Here is an 18,107-nt window from a genome sequence, read left to right on the forward strand (position 1 = left end):
AAAGGAATTGATCCAATTTTTCTTAATAAATGCTTTGATACAAAAGGATTTTTTTTAGTGAACATGTCACAGTTAATTAACTCCTATTTTATTTTAAGACGTTTTAATGGGACCATATATTTACATAAAATTTTTTAATATTATCTTATTATTTTATCGATTTATATCAAATTTTGAATCTGTCCAAGTTGAAACCGGTGAAATTTATTAATTTATAGAGATTAATAACTTATAGAGATTATTAATTTATTGAGTATTAATTTATAGAAGTTCTACTGTATGTAGTATATCGCTTTGTTTGAGACATGGTCTGGCCCATCAGATTGATGATTATATAATCTCTTATATATTAAAAAAAGAACCATTACAATATTTGAGGTAGTCATTTGTCATCACGATAATCATTTTTAAAATCTTTAGAAAAATTTGTTGGTCCATCTTAACATCTAATAAGCTTTTTATTAAACTAACCATAAATTAGTTAATAATGTTCTTCATTATTTCTTTAAATAAAAATTACGAAATTTCCTAATGTGGCTAAAGTATATATGAAAAATAATAATTTTGAATAATAAAGATTTGTTAAAAATTAGTGTATCCTCTATCATTTTTTAAAATTTTAACTTATTAAAATAAATTAAACAACCACATTAACCATATAATAAAAATTTAGATTTTTAGTATATGTTATATTTTGAATTCTTAAAAATGGCTATAAATGACTAACACTGTTAAAAATCTCAGATTGAAATTTTTGTAATTCATGGTTTAAAATTTTTGTTATGACAAAATACAAATGATTACAAAATCATATAAGTAGTAAGTCTCATTCAATAAATATTAATATATATATCATTTAAAATAAATTATATACCATATAAAAATAAATTACTAAAACTATTAAACATCCCACAATGATTTAAAGTTTTTGTTATAAAAAAATTAAAAGTGATTAAAAAGTATGAGAATAAAACATTATTTAACATATATCAATATTAAAAATATACTATATATATATATATGTTAATATCATTTAAATTTAATTATATATCATAGAAAATATACAAATGTTTGTTTGAATTAATAAAATTTATTAATGTGCTCGCATCAATTTAATTACATACGTAACAGTTACTAAATTTTTAATTATTTGATATATAATTATTATTTTATAATATGTAAAAGAATATATAATACGTAAAAATAAATTATATATAATGTTCATTCCTAACCTAGTTACCAATTAAAAACACATTAGACGGTGCAGCGAAAACCACCTTAGATAAGATTGTTTTTTCTTTCCTAATATGTACGAAGAAAATCGGGTTGTGACTTGCTAGATTAGCGGATTACTCAAATGAAAAATAAAAGTCCACCCTGCTGAAAAGTTGACTCATTCAAATTACTGACGTGGCATACAGCTAATACGGGACCGTACCTTCGCTTCTCTTCTTGGACATATCCTTTTGTTTTTAAAGTATTTCTCGTACATATATCATATGACATATTAATCATTTAATAATGCGTAATAATCAAATTTCGCATAACGATATGTATTATAATGTCGTAGAAATTGTTGACAAAGCTCTAACGGATATCGTTCTAAAATATTCTTTAGCTTTATGTTTTTTTTTTTTTAATAGAAAAAGTTAAATCCAGATCTATTAAAGACACAGACCTAATCTCCGGATGGAGATACAGTCCACGGATAGACCCTCTCTTGGACATTCAAATGAGCCGAAAGCAATAGCTCATATCCGTGTGGTCAGCAGGGTTCGAACCAGGGTTCGCCGTATTAGGTTTATTTTCTCAAGCGCCACTGGACTATCACCACTGGTTGACCATTACTCACTATTCTAAGTCTTCATCTATGTAATAAAAATTTTAGGGTTGTTCAAATATACATATTTTTATATATAGTATTTCAACAAAAAGAACGTATAAATATTTAAAAATAAAGAGATGATGGATATAAGTTTTCAAATAAAAAATCATAAAAATCTCTTTAGAACTTCTCCAGCCACCTTATAATTGGCTAACTGTTTTAAAAATATTAAAATTCAATAATTTACAAAAAATATATTAAATAATAATATTTTATCGTTGAGATTTTTTTAGGTATCTCATTAAAAGAAGTGCTATATATCTCTTATACCTAATTACGTAGGTGGGGTGTCAAATTTTTTATACATATATATACATGTATATATATGTTCATAGGTTGGGACCATCCATAAAAATAGTTATCAACTTGGAAATTATCTTTAAATTTTAATTCTTCTGAACTATTATTGCGATTTTACGTAACAAATTAATAATCTACCGACAAAATTAACATCCATCGTCAGAAAACACAGAAATACCGTTTTAGGGAGGATTATTGGGAGATTAATTTGTGTAGAGTTTGTGAATTTTGAGAGTTGATAGATTTTAAAAAAGTTATGTAGATTGTGAAAATTTATATACATTGACTTATGAAATTTGATCATAACTTTTTTAGATTGATATAGATTTTCATGAATTTGTATTACCTTTTTTCTATCATTTTTTTGTAAAATAAATATAGAATATATTTATTTTCTAAATCATATAGCATGATTATTTATTGTTTGCTTTCAAATTAAAAAGAAAATAATATTGATACATACAAAATTGAACAATTTTCTTAAATAGCCATTTTAAAAGATTTTGTCACAAAAGAGCATTAAAAAAAGAAAATGACCAAAAGAAGTTTCGTTAAAAATGTAAAAGATTATTTTACCTCTTACGGTATAGATGTATAAGTAATAAAAATTAAAAATTAAAAAGTTGTTTTCATATTTTTTTTTCAAATTCGAACATTTTTATATTTTTTCTATTTGAAAAATATTTTTTTTGAAATTTTTCTTTTTGAAATTCGAAATTTTTTTTTGAAACTATTTAAAAATATATTTTAAATTATTAAGATTAGTAAATGTGATTATTATTATTTATATTAAAAATATAATATTTTTAAAAATAATTATATATTCAAAAATGTAAAAGTATATAAATGTAATGAATTATAGTTTTGAACATATAATTTGGATTTAACGTGCAATAGATATTTGGTAAAAATAATTATTTTGTTTTTTAGTATTTTTATCACAATGATTTTGAAAATCACATGGATACATATGATATTTTTAAAGTTGAGTCTCATGAGTAAAAATGTATAGAATTCATCTCCCAATAACACTAGATTTAGTTAGAATTAGATAATCAATAATAACTAAATTTTTTGAATAACAAGAGATTTGAATGGATTTTGAAAATTCTTAAACCAATAATAATGGATTATACTAAAAAATTTGAAATCCAAAAACCAATAACAATGGATTCATAAAATTCACAAAATTTACACTAATTCATCTCCCAATAACCCCCTTAGTTTCCAGAGCATGTTATTTTGATAATTACAATACCATAAGGAGATGGTTTCAGTTTATAACTAAATAAGATAAATATAGAAAAAATGTTTGATATGTAAATATATAGGAAGAGCCAAATTATAAATATACTAGCTAGTATAAAATTAACATCCATCGTCAGAAAACACAGAAAATACAGTTTTAGTTTCCGGAGCATGTTATTTTTATAACTACAATACCATAGAAGATGGTTTCAGTTTATAACTATATAAGACAAATATGGAAAAAATGTTAGATATGTAAATATATAGGAAGAGCCGAGGTAAACAGATACTAGCTAGTATAAACAACACCAAAATCTAGAGAGAGATAAATTTCAAGTTTTCAATAATTTCAAGTTTTCAACGCCCTCTCTGATCATCCGTACATATCCTACATTCCAGTTTTCAACTCTCTCTCCGATATCTTTATTGTATATAAGTAGGATATCTTTTCAACTCATTTATAACACATCTTCATAACCTCTCTCTCTCTCTCTCTTTCTCCATCTCTTTCCCCTTAGCTCTCTTGCTTTGTGGGTTCTTCTTTGTGTATATAAATATATGCATATACACATAGGAAGATATGATGGGTTACGAGCACATGAATCAGATGACAATGACGACAACGGGGATGATGAAGAATTTCAATAAGGTGGGACCAATCAATATTCCACGTAAGAAAACGACGAGGAGAAGTGTATCGGCCATTGATGGTGGTGCGGCGGCGACAGCTGCTGCGGCTGGAGAAGGAGATCGCCCGCAGGATCTCAAGACTCTTGATCTCAGCGGGATGTCCTTGGCTTCCCTCTCAGCATCTTCTATCAACTTAGCTTCAATCTCAAAACTCGATCTCTCCAACAACAATATTCAGGTATATATATATATATTGGATCATATATACTTTTCATCAACCGTAATTACTCAGTTTTGACTAAAAATCCGTGGAAAGAAGATTTTTATGATGAAAATAGACATTTCTGTCGCTATTAAAAAAAAATTTATTCTTGGGTTCACCGTGGTGAACCACCAACCAATAGTATTGTGTTATTTTATATTCGATATCTTTAGAAAAAAACAAAATATTATCAAATTATATTATTTTTTAAATATTGAAAGGTAAAAAAAAATAATAAAAAAATAGTAATAATTACAAAAAAAATATTTTTAACGTCGTCAGCAAAACATTAAACCTTATATCATAATCTCTAAATCCTAAATCATAAACCCTAAACTCTAAGATAAATCTTAAACTCTAGGATAAATCTTAAACTCTGATCAAAATCACTAAACACTAAAACACTCAAGGGTTTAGGGTTTAGGATTTAGGGTTTAGAGTTTTAAGGTTTAGTGTTTTTATTTAGAGTTTAGGATTTATCCACGGGTTAGGTTTACCCAAGGATTTAGAGTTTACCCAAAGGTTTAGAGGTTACCCAAGGATTTAGGTTTATCCAAGGGTTTAGGGTTTAGGATTTAGGGTTTAGGGATTAGGATTTAAGGTACAGTGTTTTGCTGACGACGTTAAAAAAAAAATTTTTTAATTTTTTTTTCTGTAACTGCTATTTTTTTTTTTTTTAAACATAATATAACTGGATAATATTTTGTTTTTTTTTTAAAAAGATATCGAATTTGAAATAATGAAATTCTATTGGCTAGGGGGTGAACCTAGAGGTTGAATAACTCTTAAAAAAAACTAATACGGTTTGTGCTCTAGTTAAATGAATTTTATTTAGTGGTGGGCTCAAATTAAATTAAAAAGATCGTTGCTAACTACAAAATAAAGAAATGATAAAGATCGTAGATAAAATTCCTATTGCATATGCATGATTTGTTGTATATTCCTTAATTTGTGGATTTTGTCATTTCCTGTTCGATTTTTCTTTGAAAAGATTCCTGTTTGATTTCATGAAAAAAATATAATTAAATGTCTATTATGTATAACAAAACAAAAGGTTTACGGATTAAATTTTTTTTGAGCAAAAGTATAGCACAACAAAGCAAATTTTTCCAGAAATATTAAAATCATCTTGGCATCGTGCACATAAAATTTCTTAGCCTATTTGTTTACGTCAACTCGAATCTTAGAAAGCATATTCGATCTTTTATTTACTCACCGTTTGGGTGTATAAGCAATTGAGCCACAAGTGTCCATTTTTCTTAAGAAAAGTACTCGTGTTACAAAATTATTATATATAAATATATAATATTTCATCCGTTCTTTACTGATAGACTTTTTAAAAAAAAATTGTTTCAGAAAAATGTATTTTTTTATGTTTTCTATGAAAAATTTGTAAATTTCAAAAAAATTAATTGACTTTATTGAATTAATATTGGATAAAAGTTATTGAAAACTGAAAATTACGGAAAAAAAACGATACATTTATTATGATAATTTAATATATTTTTTAATATGTGTACTGAAAAATTTATATTTGTCGACTATTCGTAAATATGATATCGATTTACTAACATTTAGTTCTGTATTTTACTCTGTTGTATTGAATATGTCTTCTTCCGGGAAGCGGGAGCAATATTATCTAGATAAAATACGATAAATACCCGTTGCCAAAAGATATTGACTATTCGTAAATATGATATCGATTTACTAACATTTACTTCTGTATTTTACTCTGCTGTATTGAATATGTCTTCTTCTGGGAAGCGGGAGCAATATTATCTAGATAAAATACGATAAATACCCGTTGCCAAAAGATATTGTCTGATACTTAAATAACACATCACCACTGATGAAAAAAACATAACATCAGTTTTAACAATTTTTTGAGAAAATATCAGTTTAAACTTTTAAATTTTAACTCTCTCTTCTCTTTTAAATTTTAACTCTCTTCTCATGGGTTGAAATCCCCGCCCACTCCAATGGGTTAGAGAGAATACTAAAATAATGAAAGAAAATATACGGAAAAAAAATCAAATTAGTTTTTACTGTTTATTCCGTTAGATTTTTTTTTTGGTCTAAAATTTCGTTATTCCGTTAGATTTTTCCAGCTAGGACAGCATGCAGAAGTCGTTATAGTAGTTGTAGGTTAAATGATACCTAGTAGTAGTACATTTTTATATAGTAAATTTTTTTTGTCAATATCGTAACATTTTTATTAGTACTATATGTATGTATATATATATATATATGAAGACATGTAAATTTGAACGTCTCCAATGTCCATCTGAAAAATACAATTGGATATATAAATATGATTCATCCTTTCTATAGATGTACCCTTCGGATTTGAATTTAATCCATTTCACTAGCCTTCTTTTATACATGTAAGACTTAATTAAAACTATGCTGTAATTAAGATTTATTTATCTTGTTTCTAATACAGCAAATTCCGGAGTCTCTAGTAGCGAGAATGTTAAATTTGTGGAAATTGGATTTGCATTCTAATCAGCTCAAAACGCTCCCCAACTCCATTGGATGTCTTTCCAAGCTTAAGGTACTTAATGTCTCTGGAAACAACCTACAAGCTCTCCCCAAAACTATTGAAGATTGCAGGTACGTAAGATCCTTACCTCGCATCCATATCATCCATATGTACTAAAACGCAACGACACGCAGATCGTTGGAAGAGCTGAACGCCAACTTCAACGATTTGACAACACTTCCAGACACGATAGGGTTCGAGCTAACAAATTTGACAAAGCTCTCCGTCAACTCGAACAAGCTTATCGTGTTACCAAGCTCCCTTGGCCACTTAACGTCGCTTCGTGTACTCGACGCTCGGCTTAACCATCTTGGATCGCTCCCTGAGGATCTAGAGAACCTCGTGAACCTTCAGGTCCTTAACGTTAGCCAGAACTTCCAGCACTTGAAGACGTTGCCTTACTCCGTTGGGTTATTGATATCTCTCGTGGAGCTTGACGTTAGTTATAACGGAATTAAGGTTTTACCGGATTCCATCGGCTGTCTCCGCAAGATTCAGAAGCTGTCCGTGGAGGGTAACCCCCTCGTCTCACCACCTTTTGAAGTGGTATGGATAACTTAATTTATCTTTACATTACTATACTAATGATTAAATTATTTTGTTCTTTTTGACGAAAGTAAAAAGAGACGTTTTATGTTTTAATAACAATCTATTTAAAGTTCTTATATAGTCGATATTTAATTAAGAAATGCATTCAACAGAAAGTAATATATAATACAGAGCTTAGATTGCTTCACAAGCATTACTATCTGTAGTGTGTAAGAAAACGCAAGTATTGATATTTATTTGGATATAAGTATTTGTTAGATTCTAACGCTAATTAAGATAATTCGTCTAATGCACTACGGAATTAATTAACATTTCAAAAGAAACTTCTTTTTTTTTTTTTTGGTAAAACATTACAAAAAAAACTTGAGAGTAGTGAATATATAGATTAATAACATATAATAAAGTTTGTGATATAGTTTTATGTTTCATGATAATACACCAGGTGGAAAATGGTTTGGAAGCAGTGAAGCAGTACATGAGCGAGAAGATGACCGAGTCTAACAAGAAAACTCCGACGAAGAAGAAGTTGTGGGGCATTGGTAAGATGGTCAAGTTCAAGACCTTTCACGGCCTGAGCTCATCTCCGGGAAGGTCTCCAGGAAGGAGAACCGGCGGTGACCGCCATGGAGACGAGAGGGAAGGTTTCATCAACGTCTCCGATTATCGCCAAATCGACGGAATCGCTTCCCCAAGACACGTGTCCCTCTTCAACCCTCGACGCCTCTTGTCTCCTCTCTCTGCGTATTTCTCTCCTCCAAGGTATAGGTAGACTTCTGTGTGTTTTATATTCACCAAACCGTCTTCACACTTTCTGTTTTTTTTTTTTTTGCATGCAACGTTGTTTCCTTAGTATCTATTTTTGCATGTAGCGTTCCTTTATATGTATCATAGACTTTTGGGTGGCTTTTGTGGCTGTTTTTCGTTTCAGTTTTGTTGAACACATTTGTAAATTATGACATAGACTTGTAGACTGATTCATGTCTGTATGTAATAATAATGTAAGATCGCATTTTGAAAATATTATCAGTCGTACTATGCAGTATCTTCCCCAACTAGGCCTGAGTCCGTCTGTGAAGTAAAATATGGGCCTAGCCGCCCAGATGAGACATTTGTTTGACCATTATTTTACCACCAAAAGTTATATTTTCTATCCACTAGAAGGGATGTTCTGAAATACATTGAGGAGATGTTATATGGCTACTGAGACGATTATTTTCGATAGGGAGCAAAATATGTTTCCATTTTCTTATGGAATATATTGAAAATTATCTGGATAAACAATAATATTAAATGTCTAGGTTTTAATGTATAATGTAACCATATTACAAATTACCCCGGGAGCAAAAATACAAAGGGCTTTTAGGACGTTACAAAGAGCTTAAACACATTAAGCTACATTCATATCATATGATTTTATAACGTGTTAGTTAAAAATATTAAGCACAAATTATAAGTATTTTCTTTGAGAGACCCATATTCATTGATAAAAATTAAGAAAAAGGACCCTCTGTTTCAGTTCAAAGGTTTGCTCTTGAATTTCCTCTGAGGCTTCAAATCAACAACCACCACAGTTATGTTGTCTTTGCTTCCTCTCTGTAAAGCCAGCTTTGACAAGTACTCAGCCGCGGACATCGCCGCCGGATCTTTCCCTTCCCCTCTCCTCTCATCCGTGTGCAAAGACGCATCTCCAGCCACAGCGTTCTTCTTGTGCCACAAGAGAATACTCTTCCTCGCCATCTCACACGCTTCCTCATCTGTCATTACATCCCAAACACCGTCACTCGCTAGAATCAGACAGTCATCTTCTTTGACTCTCCTCACAGCCGTCACTTCCGGATCAGGAATGATCGACGGTTTCAAGTACCTATCGCCTGTCACATACAATATAATGTTTTGTAAGAAAAAAATATTTTATTTCAAGAACCATTGATTCTTTTTAGTTAGTAATACAAGACAGCTTACCAATAGATCTTGACATGGCGAGAACACCGAACACACGAGCTCCGTTCCACCGGATCACTTTTCCTCCGGCGGCTTCAATCCTCGCCGCTTCATCTTCTCTATCCGGCTATACACATTACACAAAACATACATCAGTAATCTTTAAATTCAAGATCTTGACACAACCAATCTAACCAAAGATCCAAACTGGTTTTGTCGGAAAATAGATTACTTTGTGGTCAGTCGACAACGGAAGCGCAGTTTTGCCGCGGCAAAGAACGGCTCTGGAGTCACCGCAGTTAGCTACAAAGATATGAGTCGGGAAAACAACGGCAACCACCGACGTTGACCCAACAGTCTCCGGCGCGACCGACTCCACCTCCGAGTCAACGCGAAGGAACGAATTGAACAAAGCCTTCTTCCACTTCTCCTGCCACGTGTCACCATCGCAGAGCATCGGCTTCTCCTTCGCAATCTCCTCCGCCAAAGCCAAATGCATCCTCTCTCTGCAGTAGTTCGCCACCTACACAAAATCTCAGCTTTTTACGCAATAACTTGTCAGATCGAATCTGAAATCAACAGAGGAGAACCATCGATGTTTACCTGAGACCCGCCGTGACCGTCGTAGACACCGAAGAAATGAGCGGTTGTCTGAGGATTGAACCGACCATCTAACATCGAGTTTGTCGGAGACTGAAGGAACCTCGGTATCGTTGAGACAGCGTCTTCCATCTCCGGTCTTCTCCCACAGATCGAAGTCACACCGTACAAAGGCACACTCTTGAACTCGAACAGACTCCTACTCTCTGTTCTGCTTATCATCTTCTTCGATCTCTCATCTGAGCCATTGATCTCTTCTCCAGCGACAACTATCTCCGACGACGACGACGAGGATGATGGTGATTCCTTCTTCATGTTTAAGTTAGGTGAGTTGATCCGCGAGGTCAAAACTTTCCTAGACCCAGAAACAGAGCACGAGCCGTTCTCTAAATCTTGAGACGAGTACTGGCCGTTGCAGTAGCCTTTACCCAACATGATCCCTGCGAGCTCCATCTGCTGTTCAGGGAACGGCATGAAAGGCATAGCAACGGCCGGTGATACTTCCTCCATTGATGCTCTGTTTTTTTGAATTTTTCTCAGAATTTTTTTGTAAAGGTTTGAGCTTTTTTTTAGTTGTGTGGTTGTGTAAAGTTGGTTTGATCTATTAATGGAAGAAAAACCGAAAATTCGACAGATTTGTACAAGAAAATTTAAGAGATCAACTTTATTAGAAGGTATGGAGACAAGATTCCCATGATACAACCAAAACTTTCCCGGGAAAGATCAAATATTTATCAGGGTTTCCTGGGTTGTGGGTAATTCGTTGCAGCCTCTTAAAGATTGTATCTCTCTCTCTCTCTCTCTCTCTCTCTCTCTCTTTCTTCAATTAATTTTTCCAGCTAATGCTGTTTGTAGATTCAACTACCTAGAAGTTGAAAGAAGGCTCTCTTTTCTTCTTGTTCACAGATAAAAGGAGAAAGAAAGAAGGGAAGTGGAGAGATAGGTAGTGCAGAGGCAAGAATCCCTTCAAATCTGCTATTAATAGATATATTTATCTTTATTTTATTACATTATAAACTTCCGTTTTTAATTATTTTGTTGTTTTTGTAATAAGGGGAGATGTTTCGTTCTTGAAATTTTAAAATCAGAAAAAGACACCTGCTTTCCAACTTTTCTGTATTCAATATTTTTTTGTATTTTATTTTGATTCGTTGCTCGGCTTTTTTTCACTTTTAATAACTTTGACAAATAAATGTTGAATCATCAAATATTATTACACCAAATAATTCGTTTTTCTTGTCAAAAGAAATATGTTTAGCTTCTAAACTTTAGTTAGGTCATCGGTTTAATGAATTTATTAGATGTCTTTTACTAATAGACATACGTGTCACATTCGGATTTAAGGCGTAATTTATAAAATATTTATTTGTCATTAACAAAATTTATTAGAAACTTCTAAACATTGGACTAAAAACATACTCATATACCATTTAGATATTAAAAAACAATTAAACTTCTGTCATTTTCAGTATAAGAATAATATTCACAATATAAATAAGATAAGTAAAGAATTGGATGTTCTTATATTCTGTAAAAATGGAAGACAACCTGGATAATATCTAAATAATTATAATTTAATGGGAATCATTAGTCAAATAATCTAAAACTATATATCTTAGAAACTATTTTTGGTCAAACTTAAAACCTAAAAGCATTGTTTTTTTATTTTTTTTTTGTAAACTACCTAAAAGCATTGTTTGTATGTATATGTTAGCATATGAACATACAACCACTATAACCTAAACTAGATTTTTTATGTGCGGATAGATTTTCATTTTATAAATATATAACGGATACCATCGCAAAACTTTAAAAGATATTTATATTTTAGTATTATATATTGTGTAAATCTATAATGTTATTGGTTATGTTTCTTATTCGATATTATTATTGTATAATGATTTGTTCTATATATTTTACTTTATTATTAATTGTTATTATATATTAATATATTTTCGAGTTTGGTAAAATAAATTCATAGTATGAAATAAAAAAATTGAGAATCTCCTTTATTTTTTCTAATTTTTACAGACTGAATACAATACATTTTAAAATTTTATTTAGTTATACTATAAACTGATATTTTCTTAGCATAATTTATATTTGTATGTTATTTATTTTAGTATATTGTGGGATTTTATAAGTAAATACATTATAATAATAATATATTATTAATTATGAAATCAATTGCTGCATTAATTTAAAAATATTTTAAAATTTTATTAAGATTTTGTTAGGTTTTTCAACATATTTTGTTATAAGTAAAAATAAAAATAAAATTTACAATTAAAATTTATTTATTAATATCTATATAATTTATAAAAAAAATTAGAAATGTTATATATTAAATAAACCTAGTATGAATTTTTATGGTATTTATTTTAATAAAGAAGATATAGAATATAATTATAAAATTTGAAAAATAGCATACAGTTTTATTTTATTTTGTTTTATAATAAAATTTTGTTTAAATTAATGTATAATAGTATATATTATTAATTACGAAATTAATCAATGGTATTAATTTAAATAAAATATTTTAAATTTTTAGAAAGATTTTGTTAGATTTTTTTCTCAACATTTTGTTATAACTAAAAATAAAATTTAAATTTACAGTTAAAATTAATTTATTATTAATATCTTTATATATTGAATAGATTAATATAAATAATTAAATAAATGTAATTAATGAAATGGATCTAATAAGACTAGTATGACTTTTTTATGGTAGATAAAAAAGGTACTTCTCTTTTAATAGAGAAGATTATTCAATCTTAATTATTTTAAAATTTTATGTAGCCATGAAATGGTTATGCAGAGCTGAAAGAAATTGGTATTTTCTTGAGAATATGAAGAGAAGAATCGGTCTTGCAATTATAAATTTACACGAATCCCTTATATACTAAAGCGCAAGTCGTCTGGCGAATCAGATATTGCCATGTGGAAATTTTTTTAAAAACAATTAAAAAATTTAACACTTGCAAAAGTTTTAAAAACAATTATTTTTTTTCCTATATTTCAACAATTCAAATATTCAACTACCTATATTCCTAATTTTTCTCAAAAACCCACCCCACGTTACTCATATATTTTGAAACTGTTTTTTTTTTGTATAAAACTGTTTCTTCATCTCTAATATAAATTAAATTACTTTCTTCTCTCTATTGTATCTACAAAGCATCGTGTCTTCAAAAGTGAGACTCTAAGTTTTGACACATGGCGATCAAAGTTCATGTTCTCTGAATTGTACTCAGGTCTAAGCTTTACATAGAACAAACAATCAGTGCATTTTTTTTTGGTTTAAAAACAATCAGCGCATTGTTGCATTGAGTCTATACTCTACAGCACATCATCAAAAAGAAAAAGTAAGTGTTCCATTGTTATATATCTTAAGTTTTCCTGCAACAATAATATAAAGTTTATGTTTTTATGAAGGATTACGTTTTACCCATCCATGTGCAACAAAAATTACGTTCTTTACATATTTGCTATAAATGGAGAGAACAAATGTGAAAAGAGATCATGAATTTGAGTGTAACCAAAGAGCTATGATGCAGGTTTATGTTTTTTCTATCAATTTTCTTAGAATAATTTTTTTCTTTTTCTCTAATACATAATCCTTTCTCTCTTCGGCAAAATTTAGGTTGAAGATGTTACCGGAATATATTGCTATTTCCCAGCTCAATTAATTTCAAAAAATGAAAAATTAGAGTACTGGTCTCTCGGATTTTTGGATGAAAAGGTACACAAATTTTGATTTCTAAAATTATGTTTCATATGAAGTTGATGAGTGTTTGCGTAAATAGTAGTTTGTTTTCTAAAAATATATTGTAGACTCATGATAACATTAAATGCTTACAAACATATATGAACATATCTATATTTTAGAAAATCAGATATTTTGTAAAACAGTTTCAGCATATTTGCTTCAATATTATATATGGTTCTTTATGTGTAAAATATTAATTATTTAAATTTAAAATTATAATAAAATAATTAAAAAATATAAGAGATTTGATCCGAGTAACACTAGTACGTTAAAATCTACGTGCATTCATATTCTTTTGATTTTTTTTCCACACATATTGTTGTTGTCGTCGCAATACAGAAAATAAAAACATGATTCCGACTGAACATTATGATAGGACTCATCATTGACATAATTGAGCAATGAACCAAGAACATGAGAGAATTCGTAAATATTTTAAAATCTATAAATTTAAGAAAATAAATGTGAATAACAATGGGTCCCATGTTTAACAGAAACCGGTCGATGAGGGACACGTATAGGAAGAAAAGTCCGGTTTTGGTGACCGAGAGGGGGTGACGTGTACGGTTGGAGATGTGTTAGTTGGGTGGCGGGAGAGATGAGAGAAAGAAAGGTTCATTGCACCACTGACAAAGACAGACCTTTTAATTCCGTAAATATCTTGTCTTTCTCTTGTTTTATTTATTTTCCTATTCTTTTGGTTCTTAATATCTCAAATAAATAACATTATATTGGTTGTCAACAGAGCGTTACTTTTTTTTTGTGCATAACAGAACGTTACTACTATAAAACTATTTTACCAAGTTCCATATGTTTTATGCCACTTGTGTCGTATTCTTTGGATAATGTGTAAACGACATGTTATCTGTAAATGGAAATGTGAAAGTTGGTTCTGGATGATGGGCAACAGACTAAATACCCAAGACACCTCAGATTCAATGAACCAATCATCAACTATTCATGGTAAATATAATAAAAAGTAGATAAAATATTTGGAAATCAACATATGCTTAAATGAAACAAAAAAATGAGAAGATGGCCAAGAAAACATGGATAGTGGATATTTAATATTCCCTCTGTTTTTTAATATTACATATTCTAGATTTTTCGCACATTTTAATAAAACACATTAAATTTGCATATTTTTTTGTGTTTATCTTTGTTTCATAATTTTAAACCAATAACAATTCAATAAGTGCAATTAAGTTTTTTGAAATTTGCAATTAGTTAATAAAACATGTTTTGAAAATGTAAAAAATTGATCTTTTTAAAACAATTTTTTTTCCTAGAATAAATAATATTAAGGAACAGAGGGAGTAGTATTTTGGTTAATGTTTGCTTATTTATGTTTATCTTTTAGCTTTCCTTGAGGGCAACGCCATTAAGGGACGAAGTAAAGGTTGTTCAACTCGTAATTATAACCTAATTAAATCAAAGAAAGGTACTACTACTATATATCATTAATTAATTATATATTAGTCATGTTTTAAATTAAATAAAGAAATAATGTGGTGTTTTATTACATCCATACACGTCATCGATGCCTCCCATTTTCTGGGTGAAACAGACTATTCGATTCTTTTGATATGGAACATACTCTTCTTGTCTCCATTAACAACAGAAAAGCTTGTAATTATTTTTCAACTCTTCAGTGTTTTTTTTCCTTGAGCCCAAAACTCATGACACCATCATAAAGAAACTGGATTACTGGACCACATTCGGAATAATGTTTCTGTGAGCATCTGAGCATCAATTCATCTCAATTATTATGATGTGTTCATTCAAAGAATAGTCACGTATATCTAAGTACTAACTAGGAATCAGTGTGTAACCGTGTATCAATTAGGCTAATGTTAACCATTACTGCATGCGGTCGATTACCATATATAAATTTTGAGAACTTAAGAGAGAATCATTAAAAGGCCAATGTTATATGTTACTTCCTATCTTGAAATTTATTTAGCAAGTCAACGCAAAAGTCTATTGGAGAGAGATAAGACTAAAAAGCAAGGGAGTCTTGATTTGACAAAGCAAGAACCTGTGTAAAAGAAGGCAGTTCAATGTCTTTGACATACTGGAACAGAAAGACTCTTAATGGGCGAGTTTGTTATGATGGGTCTTGACTGGATCACAAACACGCAAACAACATTTCGAAGAACCATTAAGAGTTGTTATTGTTATAAAATAACTTATACTTTTATAGTATGTCAATAAGGGCAAAATTTTATACCTGTTAAAAGAAAATAACACTGATATATGATAAATATACGACAGGGAGAAGTTATTATAAAAAGGGAGAAGAGGGATGAGGTGCGAGTTAGTTTATATAGAAGTAAAAAGTAGAAGTTAATGTGCGTGCATAGTGACAGTAGGCTCCACATTTGTTTATAAAATCAACAATTGAGGCGCCTCTCCTCCTGTTCGTATTGCTGCGATACTTGACTTTTGTAACACTCCCCCTTGGGGACCAGTGTCACTATCGTCTTTTGCTTATCATCCATGTTGCCTCGTTAAAAACTTTTCCAGGAAAACCCAATGGGAAAAACCGTAGTTAGGTAAAAAGAGTACAATCACGTAAGCTCCCCCTCAAATTAACAGTCATAAATCCTTTTGATGACGCATTCCATTGTTATGGACATGTTTTCTGAATATTGAGGTAGGAAGTGATTTTGTGAAGAGGTCGGCTGCATTATCGCATGATCGGATATATCTTACTTCAATCTCTTTCTTCTTCTCGAGCTCTTGAGTGTATGAAAAGAACTTTGGATGTATATGTTTCGTTCTATCAGTTTTGATATATCCTTCCTTCGTTTGAGCAACACATGCTGCATTATCTTCATATAAAATTGTTGGGGTTGTGTCCTCGTTAATCCCACTGCTTGATCAGATATGTCGATTTATGGACCTCAACCATACGCATTCTCTACTTGCTTCATGGAGCGCAATGATCTCAGCATGATTTGAAGAGGTGGCTACGAGCGTTTGTGTCTGGGATCGAGCTTTGTGTGGATCTGACAAATAACCTGCATCTGCAAAACCAATTATTTGACCTTTCGAATTTTTAGGATAAAACAAACCTAAATCAATTGTATTTTTAGGATAAAACAAACCTAAATCAATTGTCCCTTGAAGGTAACGAAAGCCTAAATCAATTGTCCCTTGAAGGTAACGAAAGCCATGTTTAATTCCATTCCAATGTCTTCGTGTAGGAGACGAACTGAATCTCGCTAAAAGATTAACAGCAAAGGATATGTCAGGTCGAGTACAATTTGCAAGATACATAAGAGCTCCAATTGCACTTAAGTATGGAACTTCGGGACCAAGTATTTCTTCATTTTCCTCAGATGGTCGAAAACGGATCATTTTCAACATTAAGTGATCTAATGACCATTGGGGTGCTAAGAGGGGTTGTCTAAGAGGAGTTGCTTTATCCATGTTAAAGCGTTTCAATACTCGTTTGGTATATGTAGACTGGTGTACAAATATACCCTTTCGAGAATGCTCAATTTGTAATCCTAGACAATATTTTGTCTGCCCGAGATCTTTCATTTCAAATTCTCCTTTCAGATAGTTTGATGCCTTTTGGATTTCGTTTTGAGTTCCAATAATATTAAGATCATCAACGTACACCGCGATTATCACAAATCCGGATGTTGTTTTCTTTATGAAAACACAAGGGCATATAAGATCATTTGTGTATCCTTCTTTTGTTAAGTGTTCACTGAGACGATTATACCACATTCGTCCAGATTGCTTTAAGCCATATAATGATCTTTGCAATTTTATTGCACATAACTCTTTAGGTTTGGAACTTAATGTTTCTGGCATTTTAAATCCATCTAGGATTCTCATATAAATATTAGTATCTAATGATCCATATAAATATGCCGTAACGACATCCATGAGACGCATTTCTAAATTTTCATTTGCCGCTAGGCTCATCAGGAATCTAAATGTGATTGCGTCTATAACGGAAGAATAAGTTTCCTCATAATCAATTCCTGGCCTTTGAGAGAAACCTTGGGCTACGAGACGAGCTTTGTATCTTGTAATCTCGTTTTTCTCATTTCTTTTTCGGACAAACACCCATTTGTACCCAACAGGTTTTATATCTTTGGGTGTGAGCACAATAGGTCTGAATACATTTCGTTTGTTAAGAGAGTCTAGTTCAACCTGAATTGCATTTTTCCATTTTATCCAGTCATGTCTCTTTTGACATTCATATACAGACTTTGGTTCTGGATCTTCGTTTTCTTCATCTATTTCCTTTGCTAAAAGGTATGAGAAAACGTCATCAATATCACCCATCTCATTTTGTTTCCATATATTTCCATTATGGATGTAATTAATAGAAATCTCATGATTTTCTTCACATGCATGA

The 18,107-nt window shown here is 30.6% G+C and overlaps 2 protein-coding genes and 1 long non-coding RNA gene across 3 annotated transcripts; 2 read left to right on the forward strand and 1 right to left on the reverse strand.

Moving 5' to 3' along the window:
* The first annotated feature begins 3,911 nt into the window (after positions 1–3,911).
* LOC106294345 (plant intracellular Ras-group-related LRR protein 8-like) lies at positions 3,912–8,451 on the forward strand. The gene is made up of 4 exons (XM_013729901.1): positions 3,912–4,301; positions 6,769–6,938; positions 7,002–7,413; positions 7,859–8,451. The coding sequence occupies exons 1-4, from the start codon at positions 4,014–4,016 to the stop codon at positions 8,183–8,185; spliced, it is 1,197 nt and encodes a 398-aa protein (XP_013585355.1). The 5' UTR covers positions 3,912–4,013; the 3' UTR covers positions 8,186–8,451.
* Positions 8,452–8,697: 246 nt separating this feature from the next.
* LOC106311942 (protein phosphatase 2C 56-like) lies at positions 8,698–10,926 on the reverse strand. Its single transcript, XM_013749293.1, has 4 exons — positions 9,961–10,926; positions 9,590–9,880; positions 9,379–9,484; positions 8,698–9,287 (listed from the first exon to the last, which is right to left on the reverse strand). The coding sequence occupies exons 1-4, from the start codon at positions 10,465–10,467 to the stop codon at positions 8,929–8,931; spliced, it is 1,263 nt and encodes a 420-aa protein (XP_013604747.1). The 5' UTR covers positions 10,468–10,926; the 3' UTR covers positions 8,698–8,928.
* A 2,215-nt stretch (positions 10,927–13,141) lies between these two features.
* LOC106303266 lies at positions 13,142–14,323 on the forward strand. Its single transcript, XR_001262476.1, has 4 exons — positions 13,142–13,322; positions 13,393–13,514; positions 13,601–13,699; positions 14,221–14,323. It is a non-coding gene; the product is annotated as an uncharacterized LOC106303266 (long non-coding RNA).
* The last annotated feature ends 3,784 nt before the right edge of the window (positions 14,324–18,107 follow it).

The sequence above is a fragment of the Brassica oleracea genome, chromosome C1 (assembly GCF_000695525.1).
Source record: "Brassica oleracea var. oleracea cultivar TO1000 chromosome C1, BOL, whole genome shotgun sequence".
Classification (NCBI taxonomy): domain Eukaryota; kingdom Viridiplantae; phylum Streptophyta; class Magnoliopsida; order Brassicales; family Brassicaceae; genus Brassica; species Brassica oleracea.